A 17,398-nucleotide genomic window follows, 5' to 3' on the forward strand; every position below is an offset into this window, starting at 1 on the left:
AACCACAATATCACTCTATATTTCACCTGCTTGGCAGTAATGTTAGCTGACCAGACAAAGGTCTCTCCATGAATCACTGCTGATCCTAGTGTTGGCGTTTCCTGCTTCAGCCTCCCGACCGCGGCCGGAGGGAGCAGGGGAGACACCGGAGTTTCGGTAGGAGACGATAACGTTACTCACGAGAAACTTCACAAGAAATGGGAAACCTCTGTTGGTTTGGAGGAGCTGCGGCATTTATTTCTGCACAAACGTCCACTGCACTAGATATTCTCAGAGCTAAACTAACTCTTCTGCAGTATGTAGTGTGCGCGCATGCACGTGAGGTGGAGCAAGCTGTGAGTGAAGGCAGGCAGGCAGAGGAGCAGAGGATCAGAGTACAGCAGAGACTCTGGCCCTGGAGACCAAAGCTACGGTCTCCCCCGCGTCCTCTGACCGCGGCCAACTTGTTTTGCAAGACGGGCTTCACTAGATAGAACTTTGGGTTTTTGGTCCTTCCGTGTAGTTTGTGTTGGAGTCTGAGCCTGAACAGCGCAGCCACACACGAGAGCGCATGGGACTCCGACCCGGATTGATTTATACATGTAAGAAGTTACAAACAGTCCCTTTAAAAAAACGCACCCAAATCTTCTGATAATGTAAATAAATAATGCTATAAAGGGATTCATGTGCACATACTAAATATAGCTGAGATATTATGCAAATAAGTTTGAAATGCAAATTCATAATGGCGAGGTCAGTCTTGCCAGAAATACTGTGACACCTGTATTTGATAAGCCAGCAGTCATATTAGTCTTTTTACTGTGCTTTTCACTTCCAAACTGCACATAACACATGTGAGCTACACCCTGAACTAAATAAGAAAGTGTGATCTCACAATGTGACTCAAGTCGTTGCTCACTGAGAAAGAGAGATATATCTGTTAAATGCGTCCCTTTTGATTAGAAAGTTCATTAGAAAGTGCTGGAATAAATCAAGTTTAGCAAAGAGACTAATTCATTCATCGTGATTATCGCCCATTGTGGCAGAGAGAATACACCAATAGACATTATCACAGTTACAAATCGCCTCATTAATGTCAAACGTAATGTTTTTAGAAAATCATGTGCAGCTTATAATCTTTCTACATGACAACGACCCAAGTGAATAAAAAAATGACAATTTATTATATATATATATATATATATATATTTTTTTAATAGAACAATTCATGTCATCAAATATTTACATGCAGGGAATGGAAACCGGACAGAGTGGAGTGACAGATGTGGCCATAACTTCCAAAACAGGCTTCGCCCTGTGATCAAAGGGAGGTGTCACCATAGAGTTGTCTGCTGGTTGTATGGGGAACAAATGGTCTCATTATGGGAGTAGCGGAGCTGAAGGAGAGGAACCCCCACCACACCCCAATTCCCTGAAGGGGAATGTGTGTGTTTTTATAAGACTGAGATAGACAGCTAGAGAGAATAAGTAATTTTAGGCAAGTGTCTATTAACTGTGTGTTGTCCTGGTTAGATTTGGCACTAAAACACCCCGTTTGATGGATAATTTCCTTAGAGGTCATTTCTGTGAACAACATTATATCTAAATGATGGCACCACCCTGATACACAGCCACATCACTTGGTAGGAAACATGTACTCATTTTTTGGGAGTGTAAATGTCAGTGATAATTACGTCTTTGCAGAAATGAACAAATACTTAATTTATGCATTTTCGTTCATAAAATACTAGGAGTGGATTGCATTTAAAACCCTCTTTCCCTTTAGCGTTGCTGGGAGATGTTACAGCATTTCAAATGTGTGATATCATTTATGAATCTAATAGCAGTCAGCGCGGGCTAGCTGTCTTTGTCTGAACCACCAACAAGCTCCTGCATGTCTAATGAAACACGAACGAAGGCTGGAGATGCTGTAATATTTGGATGTGGGTGGAAACAGATGACACCAATTTTTCTGCAAAGACGGGAGATACTGTAGCAGTAACAGATATATTTACAGCAAAAAAGCACTGGCCCTGTCAAATTTGAAAACAAACACCAAAATATTGACACATTAATTCAGGTTTTCTTAAAAAAAATAAAAGTACCACACTCACTATTTCTTAAAACGCATGTACCAAAACATTGTACCATATTTCTAAATGGTTACTTCATCTCAGAACTCAAAAGCTATTTTGACAACTTTGAGGTACAATAAGATAAAAAAGCCATTGGACAACATGTTTTCCTCAAAACAAGGCAGACATACATCAGTGCTCTTAACAGACATACAAATAAGTAAAAGCTTACATAAAACTTCCAGCGAGTAACAGTTGGTTAAAATAGTGCTCTCAGTATATACAAGCCTTGGTTGGCATGTCGTCAGTACAAGCTACAAACAGACACATACGGTTTTCTCAGAGCGCTACTATAGTAAGATAAAAAGCATTAGATATTCAAATTGTGCAGAGCTGTAGCTGGATTGTGATAAGCTGAATATAAATGCAGTACCATGATATTAAACCTTGTGCTTTAAAATCATCTGGGACACCAACTGAAGGCTGTATACTGTACCAAAAGAATGTGACAACCAAAAAAATACATATATCAATGGATTTGTATTAATAATGCAAATTTGTCGTGTAGTTTCATCACTTTACACCTCTTTTAAATTTGTTTTGTCCCCTGTGCAAATGACAAAAAAAGAAAACATGTATTTTTTAAAAAAATTAATTGAAATGAAAAAAAAAGTCAGGGGAAAAAGCGTACCTTTACAACTGTCATTACCTCACAACTCACTTTCATTTAGTATCTTAATAAAAATGCTAGAAAACTCTATTTACTTTCCTCTCACAGACATACTCTGTAACATTTCACAATTACACAACAATACGCGTCTTCAAATAAATATGAATTTCACAAAAAAATATTGACATGGACTGTAAAACGTCTAAAAACGCTTTCAAAATGTATGAAACATCAAGCTCCTGTGAACCCGTCTTCCTTTCCTCGTCTCTTAAAAAAAAAAAAAAAGAACATATATAGCTGTCAAAAAGTCATTTGATGGCGAAATCTATCGAATTGTTTCAACTAGCCGTTTGGTCACAGATCTGACTGGCTTTTGCTTTCCGTGCCTTGAATTCATTCACAGGAATTTCAAGCAGGGAAAGCTCAGTGAAGTTGCTGCGGAACCTGACAAAGAACAGCTAGAAATACATCATCTGACACCTCAATAAAACATGAGTCACCTAGAAGAAGAAGCTAGAAAGTCACTAGCAGCTGCAGAAGGAGCATACAAATAACTTTCATATGTACAGTAAGTGCATGAATGATTATATGGCACTGAATTCTTGGTATCTTATTTTTTTATATCACAGGCACTGATCGTGTCCTCAGCTGACCCTTCAAATGCTGCATGTGCATTGTGATTGGATATGTATTTGATACGTTTATTTATTTGATCTTTTTTTCCACAATAAAGTGTTGTTAAATGTGTCCATGATATTGAATTTAACGATGATCCAAAGTGCACTCATCCGCATGATTAATGCCCAATGACTGAGGTACTACAGTTCATGTTCTACTAGGCCTACCAGTACCATTGACATTCACTGTGTTTGATAAATTAAAAGTTCAGATATGATAAACCGTACCCAAGCTGTAGAGAGGACACTCATGCGTTTATGATGGATGCTGTGGTGAGCCGTTTTCCACCCCCGAGTCATGCACCAAAAGCATGCTTGGTAGCAGGTTCAAAGCACTACAGTGACGTCTTCTCCCACGCCGCCACACATGAGGGGGAAAACTCAGAGACGGGACATTTCCCGGCCCAGACCCAACTCTCCGACGCTCTCGTAGTCGGGCTCCGCCTTGGCGGCGTCTGACCCCTCCGCTCCCAGCCCGCCCCTGCAGTCGTCATCCGAGCTACTAGTCTTTGGAATGCGGATGGTTTCGTAGCCGGGATCTGTGCTGTCCAAGGCGGGGTACTCCCCCGGCTGTGGCTCGTCGGGCTGGGCGTAGATATCTCGGACGGTGGCGTAGAGGTCGCTGGAGGAGGACGCCGTGACGAGACCTTTGATCTCGGCGATGCTGCTGTAGTCGTGCTCTTTGTCTTCCTCGCTCACCGCACCGTCACAGTTTGTTTTGTTGACTGTCGAGTACACTGCTGACTGAAGGACAGAGAAGAATCACATGAATTATTTTGTATAACATTGTCATAAACTACATTTATTGAGATGACACAAATGTGAACACAAAAAAAGAAACATTTGTACCAAAAAGATCCCTGCTGGGTTTTCCCCCTCATAGCGTTATAGTCTGATGTTGCACAACTCTTTTACCAGTTTCAACTTCTTTTTTGTCTTTTTGCTGCTCGGAGCATTGGCATTCACACAGTAAAGTGCTGCTGCTGTCTCGGGAGAGGAGACGGCAGTAGTTTGGGGAATAAGGGAGTTTAACACACACACTTACCTCATTGTCTGACAGAATGTGGTTGTCGAGGCCTGGCGCAGGAGACAGAGGGGAGTGTAACTGGAGGAGAAAAGAACAAAAAGATAGATTTAGATATGGTTCATAGTGTATGAAAAGACTTAGCGCAGATTTTAATACTACAAAGTGGATGCTTACTTCTCCTGAAAGTGGTTATTGGGAACATTTGAGGGGTTGTCCCACATTTTTATTTTTAAGAATTTTGGTGGCATCTTTCTGTTGTAAAAATTTAAAGAGGCAATCCGTAGAATTTAACCCTCTGAGACCCACTTTACTTTCCATGTCACGTTAGCTTGTTGGAAAGGAGGTTGAATAAACGCTCGAAAGTTAGGCTAAGCTGGAATGGCCATTTTCAAAGGGGTCTCTTGACCTCTGACCTCAAGATATGTGAATGAAAATGGGTTCTATGGGTACCCTCGAGTCTCCCCTTTACAGACATGCACACTTTATGATAATCACATGCAGTTTTTGGAAAAAAAAAATATATTTTTTAAATGCAGTATAAATGTGTTATTTTCGCCTATTCTAAAATTATGTATTTTTTATATTTCTGCATACTGGGGTCCCTAAACAGTCTTGGAATTACATAAATTGGGTATCACTGTAAAGCTGGGACTCCTGCAGATCCAAAGAGCCCAATTGTGTGATGATGTTAGTCCCCACAGTGGCCATTTCATTGTAGTGAGACCATTTTTGAAATGTGATCTCACTATAAAATGACCTGTGGTAACCTCTTGCATAATCACAGCCTCATGAAACTTTACAGCCATAAACTACAGACCTAGGGCATTCAGAGGATGGATGGCTTTCCTAAGTAGATTAACAATAAGGGGGTTTCCGAGCATTTTCCAAAACAGAAGTGCTCGCCATCCAATCGCCAAAAAATGTAATTCTTGCAGAAATCTCCAAATGTCAAAAGTTTTTGATACCAAATCCCAGCATGGCTTTTTCTATGGTGTTTCTATGGTGTAATTTTGATCAATTCTCGATTGGTAAAAAATGGTTCAATTTAGTGTTTATTTCTGATTTATGACTAGAACAATTTGACTCACAGTGCTGAGCTGCATCTCAAATTAATCTTCAGGTTCCCAGCTTTCAGATGATGTTCACTTCTATGTGACATCTACTGTTGACCTGCTGTCTCCCCCTAAAGAATCCCTGTACCCCCCTAAAAAAAGACAAAAACGGGTCTATGGTGGGTCTCAGAGGGTTAAACAGTTTCTCTTACAATCAAAAGCATGGAGCTGTAATACTGTAATGTAGCAATAGAGCTGTTTGAGGAACCGCAATTGAGATTTGCAGTTCTTATCGATCTGCATTACTAAAATATGCTGGCAAACTATTGACAAGACCAGTGGAAAATCTCTTTGAATGGCTTAAGAGAGCGCTTGGTAACCGATCAATAGAGTGAACTTCTAAACTTCCCAGCCGTGGGAGAGAATTCTGCATTGGCAGTTTCTGCTGTGATACATATGAAGCTAATGTTGTATATAACCACCCATTCATTAAGAAAATTATTGAGCAAAAGTCAATATTTAGTGACGGAGAGTGTGATGTTTTTGTGCGCAGCCTCGGTCCACTTCGCCTTATGATCGATGAGGGAGTCATTAATCAACAAAGCACATCTGACAACAGCGCCAAACACCTCGGGAGTCTAACAAGAACCTCGATATCGCTGCTGGCGTTGACTAAATAGTTAATATCAAGTGAATTTTTTACACATGTCTTAAACATGTTTTAAACATTTGCTTTTTGTGTACTTTGGAAGGAATAAATTCTGACTTACTAAGTCCTTAGCCAGATGTACCAAGGTTAATGCTAATGCCTTTGAAAAAAAGGGAAAGATGTCCACTTGTTGAGGCACAATACTTGTCAAGGGCACATTGCCACACAAGCTACTCTCTTATGGACTGAATGAGAAACTGTGGATCATCCATCAAAGCGTCCGCACCAGCTCGTATGTGCCGTAGTATCTTCATGCAGATACATGTTTCTCTGGCATTTCCTCAAAAAGCCTAAATCAATATCATTACTTTATGGATGATTGGAGACATGATTAAATTTATAGATTCGACACACACTCTGTAACGCAGTAGATGCCTTTTTCATTTCGCTTCAATTAGCCGACCAATTAGGCAGAGTGCCCCAGAGGAGTCTGGGTATGAAACATGGACGCAGGTGACTTGACCCAGTCACTCACTGCACCTCTGAGTGCGACTCACAATATTTGTTCATCTAATTTGCAGCCTCCGTATTCTTGGCACCAGCATCAGCGCAAATTGAAGTGGAATTTTCATTTAGTCGGTCACACAGACGACGATAAACAAAGTATTTAACCTGGGTTTAACACATATGGGCATTAAACTGAGTCTTAAAAAAACTTTATTCCATGCATATTAAACTAATATAAAGACTGGACGGGTGTTTGTTGTCATGTCAATACACATCGGGAGATTAATACTTTGACGTGTTACAATAACACGCGATAGGTTTGCATGTGTTGTGTGAGGCAGGATTACGGGAATGTGTTTATGTGTACAGTATACGTAGGAGACACAATGACATACAGGACATGTGCGTGTGACAGTAAGCTGATTACAGCGGCCTCAGAAGATGGACGACTCAGGTGTCAATGTGTCAATCATGCTGACGTGCATGTTGCCCATACAAATCAGTATGAATACATCAACTCAGATTATCTGCATTCTCTGTCTTGCACATGCTCATACAAGTACACAAACAACTCAAAACAAACTGTAGATATAGATATATACAGTATATAAAGCACATTAAAGGGATAGTTCAGGTGTTTCAAAGGGGGGTTGTATGAGGTACTTATCCATAGTCAGTGTATTACCTACAGTAGATGACAGTTGTCCCGCCTCCAGTTTGGAGAAGCAGAAAGGAGTTACCGTTACACGGAAGCTAAGCAATGTACTGCTGTGGACATGGCCAGCAGCAACAAGCGGTAACTCCTGTTTGCTTCTCCAAACTGGGGGCGTGCTGACCGTCATCTACTGTAGGTAATACACTGAATATGAATACTTCAAAACACCCGAACTATGCCTTAAACACCAACTCACATTAGGACCTATAACACACTTACACACATATTACATACTCAAATCCTCTATCTAACAATAGTGATTCCCTTTAGCGATAAGCAGCTCAACAGTGCTGACTACGGCAGTTTACCTGGACCGTGTCCCCAGCGTAAATCCCAGCAGCCCAAAGGCTGGGTCAAATTAATTTCCTGCACCTCACATGAAAAGCCCACAGGCGACACACAGGCAAATGACTGCAAACAAGTGTTACTGCTGTTTATGACGGTTCAATAACTGCACAGGATCAGAGAGGCCGCAAATGAAAGGTCACAAATAGAAGAGAGAGTGTGTGCTTCCTGTGTGTATGTGTGTGTCTGCATTGACTGTTTAGCTAGAAAACAGGTGTATGTATGGAAAAAAAGTGTGTATATGAGAAGCGCATGAGCAGCATTTACCGAGCTGCTACCTGAGGGGATTCCTCTCGCATTTACATGCAGGCACCCCGGCGTTTCTACAGATGTGTGTGTGTGTGAGAGACAGAGAGAGAGTATTCTATAGACCATATCATCCATCATGAAGCCAGACTAACTGTCATTGTGATAGCGGCCAGCTGGCGCTCACTAAGCTCAGACACACACACACAGAACACACACACTTGCTTCTGACAAGACAAATCACCGACGACTCCTGGTCAGACACGGGCGTAAACCACGGGGAGCCGGGAACATCCAGGGTTAACCTTAAATCAGCCCCAGGGAGTCTATGTGTAGCAGAATATATGTAAACACACACGTCATAGTTTGTGTGTGTGTGTGTGTGTGTGTAATGTGGGGGGATGGGGAGAAATAATAGAATTAATGCTGACTAGACATACCAACAAGGTACATGTGGGTGCATCTATACATGAGTACATTTTTTTGTGTCTATATGTGTAGCTGCCACTATGGTTTGGAGATATATTGTAGCTCAGTAGATCAAGATTTCATCATAGAGTACGGGGTCAGTCATTAACTAATTGGTTACAACAGCAGAGACAAAGGAGAGATAATATACAATGTGACAAAAAAAGAAAAGAAATAAGGCGAGGAGATCAAAGAGAACCAAGAACATAAAATATCTTAAATGATAGTTCTGGTTTATTATAAGTCATTTTTTATCGGTCCATCGGTTGTAAACAAGTCATCAACCAGATTATCTAAACCACTTTGTTTGAAAATAAAACCAAAAGTTTTAGAGTGACGCCTGAATTGTTGGTAATAATTCCTCATTGTACAACTACGGCAAGTACAGTATGTCAAAGTTGAACCAGGACACCTGTCTGTTGACTGTGATGCAATCATAACACTGTGAATACGAAGTGGACGTAGTCACCGAGACGTCACCCATTGGTTTGTGGGCTGCTGTTTTGAAGCCTCGAGTTCAGCATTTTGGCCATCGCCATCTTGGTTTTATTGCAACCAGAAGTGACACGAGAGGGTGGAGCTAAGTACAACCGAACGCTGAATAAGACATTTTCTAGGCAACCAAAATGTTAATTGTTAATTAACTTTTATGGACTGAAAATATACTGCGAAAGTTGTAAAACGAAAACACGGCCAATTCTCAGACCAAACAATGCCGTGGTAACGACCTGTCAATCACAAGGTAGCCACGCCCTAAAGCATACCCTGCTTTATGGTTTGTTTGACTCTAAATGGGACCATAATTTACTAAATGAACATCATGCTGTATTGAAGAAGACTTGAAACTATGGACATCTGCACCAAACTTTAACAACAATCTATCCAATAGTTGTTGAGATACTTCAGTCTGTGGACCAGAGTGGTGGACTGACAGACCAACACTGCCACCCTTAGAGCCACGCCAGTCCATAAACTGTAATTATCCCTTTAAATAGGAGAAGGGAAAGTATTGCAGAGGCAGGAGGAGAGTGAATATGAACAGACCTGAAGAGAGGAAGAGTGTGTGGAGAGAATCAACCACACGCAGCTTTGTGGCAGATTGACTTGTCAGCTTCTGACTGTCTGATGCAATTCTTTCTGAGCTGTGTGAGTGTGTTTGTTGCTTTGTTTGTGTGTTTCTCTGATGGATCTCGGCATGCGGAGAGCAGCATGCTGAGAGCAGCAGCAGCAGCTCGGCTCTGTTCGGTGCATGACACTGAACCGCGTTTCTTCTCTTCATCTCACCTCTCCACTCCTTTCCTTTACATCTCCATCTCTCACCCCTTCTCCTCTCTCATATACCGTTTCTTCTCTTTTCCCTCCTCTGTACTACAGATGGCTTCATTTGTATGCCGATGGGTTACTTTTCTTTTTATTTCTCTCTATCTCACAGCCTCTCACTCCTGACTCTCTTTCTCTCTCACCCCTTTATGCCTCGGGGTCCTCTCAGCTCTTTTTGAGTTTATCTCTCATCATCTCTCTGTCACTATCTCTATTTCGTCTATTACTCTCGCCTGCTCTTCCCACTCCAGCTCACATTTTCATTCTTCTCTTCTCCCTTCACTGCTACACCGCTTCCTCTCTGTCACTCTCCCTAAAGCAGCACTGAGCAGGCAGTTTAACAGATGATAATTGTGGCGGCAACACATCACATAATTTTCTTTGTACACCGTGGTCTCTTTCTAGCTACGTTGATGTTTAGCGGTGTTGTTGAGTAGATGACCCACACCTAAATTGTGTTATTAGGATGAGGATAACTTGGGACATTCGAGAATGAGAGAAAGGCTACCTAAAAATTTGAGTCAGTCACATGGCGGTATTCTTGATCAAGTTATTAACATTTTGTGTGGGTTTGTTTTGACTCTTACAGCTGTAACATTTGAAAATAAGAACATATTATCTACAAAATCAATCTCTATCTCGGTTCTATGAAAGTTTAACCTGCAAAGCACCAATCAGTGCTGAGAGTGTACACGAGAGAACCAATCAGGTTCTGCTTCTTCACCATGTCACCTCACTGCTCTGTGATTGGGGATAAAGAGCATGAACTATTGCTCAATCATAAAATTTGAAACCTCATAACTAATTATTTTATTAAAACATTATGAATGACATTATAATAAATGCCAACTATGTTAAGAGTCATTTTTTAATCTTGGTTTTTACCATTAGCTACATAGACGCTTAATAACACAGCTCATGCTGTGCTCATTACTTAACTCAACTGTACAATAATTTGTGCTATAATTCAACAGTGCAATACCCTGGTATTAAAGCTGCAGTGGGTAGAAATGGAGCAAATGTGATTAAAAAAAGTTGTTTTTATAAAACGGATTTCACAGACCAGAGGAAAACAACCAATCAGAGCCGAGCTGGAGCCTGCCTCCTGGTCTGAACTCCCATCAAACGGTCAAACTAGGCAGCGCTGATCAAATATGAATAAGTATTCTGTTACTGTAATGCCTATTTCTCTCCTCAAATGTTTTCAGAAACATCTTGTAGTGTACTGTTTAGCAGTAAAATGAGAAAGTTTGTGACCCGGCAGACATGTTGAGATCAGTTAAGGAAATACCTAGCACCGCCCACCAGCCGGAGCAAACTTACTGTTATTAAACATTTTTTTTATTTTTTGCTATGTTAAAAATGTATTTCCCACTGCTTTTTAATAAATTTTCTGCTTTTGCATTACCCTATTAAATGCGTTTTTCTCTGTTCCATCAAATTAGGAATTAACCTGCAACTAAACTCTACAGGTGGAAGACCACATACACACACACACACCATTCTCACCTCTCCATTGTGCATCCCGACCCCGACCAGCCCGTTCATCACCATCGGCTGGTTGTCATTTTCATCCAGAACCTTCTCTGGTACCGGCGGAGGTAAGTCCTCTGGTTCCTCCACAGGCTTGTGGGAGGGAACGCTGGCGTTTTCGGAGCGCCGTTTGGCCTCCATGTCGGCGCTGTGACGGCTCTTCTTATTCAGGTCGATGGAGGCGTACTCCACCCCCGCGCACAGGGGCCCCCGCTCAGGTGTGGAGGGGCTGAGGTGGCCGTTGAGGAGGGGGGGGGGATGATGGGGAGGTACATCGGGGCTCTGCTGGACGGTACCGTTGGGGAGGCCGAGCTGTGCCGGAGGGGAGTCTTTGAGTTCCTTCACCGTCTCGTACAGGGAGTCTTCCACGCTGACGTCACGTGACGCCACCGCAATCTCCTTCACCACCTGGATATCAGACACACACACTGGGTTCTTTACTGTGCTTGAGCAATATACATATAATACATACAACAAACTGCCAGCCAATCAAAGTTTTAATCTCCTGTAACAGCCACATTCAAGCTCAGTGCTTGTAAAAACATGATTCGAGTGTAGGTGACATTTAAAAACATTGACCTCATAGGTGCTGTCCCCTGAGGCTGGGGGTCCGTCCCCTATAAGGGCGTTGTTGGGAGGAATGCTGGGAAGCTCCCGGTCCTGAGGACACTTGGAGGACCTGAGCTCTGATTGGCTGGAGAGCATCTCCTCTGACGGCTGGGGACTGGTGTCCTGTGTGTCCGTGAGGACTGGTGGAGCAGAGAGAGAGAGAGAGAGAGAGAATCAGGGCAAAGTGCTTTTTTTATGAGAGCATATTTTTAACATTTACTTGTACTGAGACACATTTTCCGTATTCGGTCACTGCAGAATAGATCCATTACTATTTACAGTTTTCTGTTACTGATATTTAGCACCCACCCACGCACAAATGACTAAGAACATTACATAGATATAGCCCAAAAAAAAAAACACCAGCTGATGTTTAAAATGAACCAAAGCTGAAAAACAACTAAGATATTGCATAACACCAGCTGCTAATGTTATTATCATGTCGCTGAATTATGAACGTTTAAGGACGGTAGTGACTCTAATATCAGTATCAGAGAGTAAACCCCTTAAAACTCCGGCCCAGCCACTATTCGGTCTTTCAGAGGTTGTAGCGGGCTCAGTTTTTAAGCTGGACTGAAGATACTGGTAGCATATGAAACTACAAAATCTAAGGAATCCATTGTTACCATGTCATGTTAGCTCAGGAAGAACGCTTAATAATGCTACGAAGTTACACAAAATTTTGGCGAGGAAAAACTGGCATAGCGATTTTCAAAGGGGTCCCTTGACCTCTGACCTCAAGATATGTGACTGAAAATGGGTACTATTGGTACCCACTTTATGATAATGCATGCAGTTTGGGTAAAAAAACATGCAGTTCTTTGCATGCAGTATAAAGGTGTTATTTTTGCCCATTCTAAAATGGTGTGTTTGAATATTTCAGCATACTGGGGTCCCTAAACAGTCTTGGAATTACATAAATTGGGTATCACTGTAAAGCTGAGACTCTTGTGAATTCAATGATCCCAATTGTATTCCTGTATGATGACGTTAGTCCCCATAGTAGCCATTTCATTTAGTGAGACTATCTACTGTTGACTTTTTATCTACCCTGAATATCTCCTGTCCCCCGTTAGCTCTAAAAAAAAGAGGGCGGAATGGGGTAAGAGGTTAAAATAGTTAATTACATGGACAAAGAATACAAGACATGCTAAGCTAAAGCTAACTATGTTGGCTTACTTGTACCGCTGGTTAGAGGACCATTATGAGAGCTGCTTATAGCCACGTCCGTCACTGGACTGTCTGCTGATTGGCTGATCGTCTCTTTCTCTGACACCTGCACAACAAAGGAGAAGATGTTTGACTGCTGGTCTGAGCTCAGAGGCTGGCAGATCAACTCAGTAGTGACAGAACTGACAAAAAACATCCAGCCTTAGAGGTTATTTCAATTACACGTCACAGTCACACAACAAATTTCAATTTCTAAAGGGAACAGAAATCAATCTGCACTTGTCAGCTTGCGCAGCGTAGACGACTTTCACACCTCTGTGCGACACAAAAAGCCGGCGTCAGCAGATTGTAACGTGTTCGGAAAATGATTTTCTCATAGGATTTTGGGGAAGTGTCATATTTGCAGCACTGATTAAGATTTTCACGCTTCCCTGTTCTTTATCTCTGCTTTTCTTAGCTTTTTCCAATCACTTACTGATTACTTTAAGCTCATTATCATGCTTAATTAAATGTATTTTTACCCATCAACAAAAGACATCTAGAGATAGTCAACAATTCTTACAAGAGAAAAAACAAAGCTGATTTATGCTTAATGAAGATACAATGCTTTATTCTTATCTCAGTTTATTGTAGTTGGGTTTATGACAGGCTGAGCTGATGATAAAAAACACTGCATGGGCACATATCACTTCATGTTTTTAATGTCACTTTGGTTCACTAATAATAGGGTCTGAAACCAAGTCAGGGGTAATAACACAGTACGACTCAGGGTGGCATTAGTAGTGGCACATGAGTGAAAACCACAGAAGATGATATTTTGCGGATACCCACAGGGAAATGTTAACTTCCCTTCCTCTGCAGGAAAGTCGAAGCGACAGAACAACAACCCTGCAGCTGGCAGGGATTGAGTCTTGCTCAAGGACACTTCAGCAGTGCAGATTTTTTTTAAACCAGGTCCGGCTCGTTTCGTATTTGCTCTATCACATGGCAAAATCGACAGCCAAATGAGCTGAAAAGGAACTACGCCCATCAACACTGCATGTGCCGAGCACCTGCCGCATTGAGGCATGATTCATCAACATGCACTTTAAACATAAACTGTCTTGTTTCTGTAGACGGAGATATCGCTCCGTCACTCACGACTAAGAGAGAAGAAAGAACTGTGAAAATATATATGAACCGCTGCAAATGAAGATTCTCTTTGTTTAGGTTTGTTGTTTTCCTTCAGTGTGAGCAGCCAGGAGGTGGTGTATTATAGAGGCTCCACAACCCCACCTAGTGGTCAATTACTCTCATAGCTATTGGGGTCCATGATGTAATCTTTTAACTATTTTATGACCCAAATATCTCCTATGTTATTCTTTTGTTGTTTTATTTTCTTGACTAAGATGGGAAATAGTTACAAGATGAAGATCTCCTAGTCTCAGCATTTAGTCCACATCCAAATCCTGATCAGGGTCTTCGTGGTAGAGCGATTGATAAACTAAGATCATTTTAGATTTCTGCTGCATTTTGCAAACTTTATGGGGATCCAAAATGGCTCACGCAGTCCTCACAACAAACACGAGATGTGGTGTTTTAATAAGTCTAGATCCAGACTGAATGAAAGACTTATTTAAACAATTAGGCGACAACATTTTAACAAACGTGGCAAGCGTAGTAGGAGAGAGCTCCTTCACCGTGACAGTAAGACTGATCGCGGGCGAGCGAGGAGGAGAGCCACACATCTACTCATTTGCAAAGACAAAGACCCCCATTTAACCTATCAGCCTGTGACAAGGACGGTCCGTCATTTAAATGGGCCCCTCCTGAAACAACCTGACCATCCAGCAATTGCGGGTTAGAGCGAAGATATCCATTAAAACGCAAAAAGGCCTCTGAGGAACGTGTACGTGCACATGGGAGCATGTAGGGTGACACACACACACACACAAAAAGCCCCGGAGGGAGTGACAGGATAAGAGAGGAAGTGGATGTCACTTAGTCTGTGAAAGCCGGGCATTTGTCACACTTAAATGTTGCTCAGTTACTGAAGCATCAGTATTAGGGGAGTTGGTAATAATGACATGTGACACGATCAAGAGGACATTGTGTCATTATGAGTAGTACAGCATACATAGAAAGGGCAAAGGTTAACTCTATAAACAGTGAATATTCAGTTTATTTAGATTGCTTTGTGTTATTGTTTAATTGTATTTAACTTAATTCTCTTTTCATTGACTTATACACTACAATATTATTATAATAACATGATGTGAGAATAGCAGCAGTGAATGGGATTCCCCCTCATGTGCTTTCTGAGCAGGAGTAACCACTTCCCCATCATTAAGAAACAACCTCACTAACAACTGGAGGCTGTCAATCAGCTGTGTGAGGGGAGGCTTTGTTTTGTGTATGTTTCTGTGACAGCGTGATGGAAGTGGGTTAGAAGGCAAATGTCAGTGTGTGTGTGTGTGTGTTATTCAGGCATGCAGACAACGTGGAAGCACTATCTACAGCCTCATTTGCCGGTGGTTACACTGCCTGATTACAGACATGTCACTCATACACGCTGGGACTAATGAGGACTGTGTGTATGCACGTGTGTGTGTGTCTTTCTGTGTACGCATGCTTCCATCTGTAACACAATGTGAGCGCTTTAAAATAGATTTGAGTAATTATATTTTCCAGTGATTAGATTTAATTATTGATCTTTCATCTGCTAGAGTTTCTAGAGTTTCCCCAAAATCCCCAGATGTCATTGAACCCTGACTTCTATGGTTTACATACATACGTTTGCATATGTGTGAGACTGTGTAAGAGAGCAAATGTGAATGTGAATGTGAGTGTGAATGTTCACACACATGTTATTACTAATCTGCCTGTCACACTGACTCAAAACACACAGCTGTTCCCCTCCACGTCTCACATCACGTAGATAACACCCCCACACACAAAAATACATCAAAAACACAAGAAGCAAAACTTGAAACCTAATCACAGCTTTAGATGTTCTCAGGAACAGCTTTTTCATCAAAGCTGTCCTCTAAGATGCTTCAATATTGCCTTTGATTTCCATTAAAGGAACGGTCTGTAGCATTTTGGGGGCTCTATTAGCAGAAATGTAATATAATATTCATAACTATATTTTCATTAGTGTATAATCGCCTGAAACTAAGAATCGTTGTGTTTTCGTTAGCTCAGAATGAGCCCTTCATGTCTACATAGGGAGCGGGTCCTCTTCATGGAATCCGCTATGTTGCTTTGCCATGTTTCTACAGTAGCCCAGAACGGACAAACCAAACTCTGGCTCTAGAGAGAGACTTTCAGGTTTTTACGTTACCTGAAGGCCACCGTAGTTCTCTGCGGTAACGTGAGCCACAGAGGGCAAAACCGTGGTACCGCCAGCTGCAATCTGACTTCTGTTGCTCCTAAAGTAGTGTTATTATGGTAAGGATGGCCTCTGAGCGTGGCAAACCGCATTACCACAGATTTGCACTTGGTGGCTCACGTTACCGCAGTCTTGGAAAGGAAGGAGTGAGCGGAGGGGTACTAGACGCCACCAAATACTACACACTGTACCTTTAAAGTAACAGTTTGACATTTTGGGACCTTTCCTGGAGCCTTTGCTGGTTGCCTGAGGCCAAGAAATAGTTAAATCCATAACCCCTGATAAAACCAAAGTGTCGTTTTCACACTTTGGTTTTTGTATGGATAAAACAAACAAGAAATATGTAATCAGTAGTGAGCTTTAGAGGTGTTTGTATGTAGATGTTGTGACCTTCAGACCGAGCCAGGCTAGCTGTTTCCCCATGTCTCCAATCTTTATGTTAAGCTAAGCTAACTGGCTTTAGTGTCATATATAGCACAGCAAGAAAGTGAATAAGCGTATTTATCAAAATATGGAACTATTTCTTTAACATCTGCAGATCATTCATGTTGTATTGCAAGAAAAACGCTGAAGTCCGACTCACTCCATTCATGAGGTTCTCATGGTCTCCTGCTGGATGTCCGTTGACTGCCTTCTTCTGCCTAGAAAGAGAGAGGAGCGGAGAGATGACAGGGTTAAAAGGTGAGGAATGATTAATGAACACAGAGGACACAAGGCAGCTAATATTGTAATTTGTGGCGTCGGCATTAAAGTTAGAATCTTGTGTGAATCTAAAGGAAAATTAAGCTGTTGTTTCTAAGTTGGATCAGTTGCAGGCCTGCGTGTTATTCATTGTTTTGGCTCATTATTATGCTCATTTTCAGGTGCATACTTGTATTTGGGGTTTCTGCTAGAACATGTTTACATGCTTTAATGTTCAAAAAACACTTCTTTTCACCCTGTCTGAAACATCCCCCCCCCTCGTTAAGATTGGTCAACTGAACCAT

The 17,398-nt window shown here is 41.6% G+C and overlaps 1 protein-coding gene across 2 annotated transcripts in view; it reads right to left on the bottom strand.

Moving 5' to 3' along the window:
• Positions 1-1,154: 1,154 nt before the first annotated feature.
• pag1 (phosphoprotein membrane anchor with glycosphingolipid microdomains 1) overlaps positions 1,155-17,398 on the bottom strand; it is a 59,087-nt gene continuing 42,843 nt past the window's right edge. For both annotated transcript variants that reach the window (XM_037794788.1, XM_037794787.1), the window contains 6 exons: positions 16,996-17,053; positions 13,052-13,148; positions 11,843-12,012; positions 11,240-11,671; positions 4,447-4,506; positions 1,155-4,145 (listed from right to left, as the gene is read on the bottom strand). In XM_037794788.1, coding sequence (XP_037650716.1) covers positions 3,783-4,145; positions 4,447-4,506; positions 11,240-11,671; positions 11,843-12,012; positions 13,052-13,148; positions 16,996-17,053 — 1,180 coding nt within the window. In that variant the 3' untranslated portion in view covers positions 1,155-3,782. The remainder of the gene's footprint in view (positions 4,146-4,446; positions 4,507-11,239; positions 11,672-11,842; positions 12,013-13,051; positions 13,149-16,995; positions 17,054-17,398) is intronic.

Source organism: Sebastes umbrosus, chromosome 15 (genome assembly GCF_015220745.1).
Source record: "Sebastes umbrosus isolate fSebUmb1 chromosome 15, fSebUmb1.pri, whole genome shotgun sequence".
Classification (NCBI taxonomy): Eukaryota; Metazoa; Chordata; class Actinopteri; order Perciformes; family Sebastidae; genus Sebastes; species Sebastes umbrosus.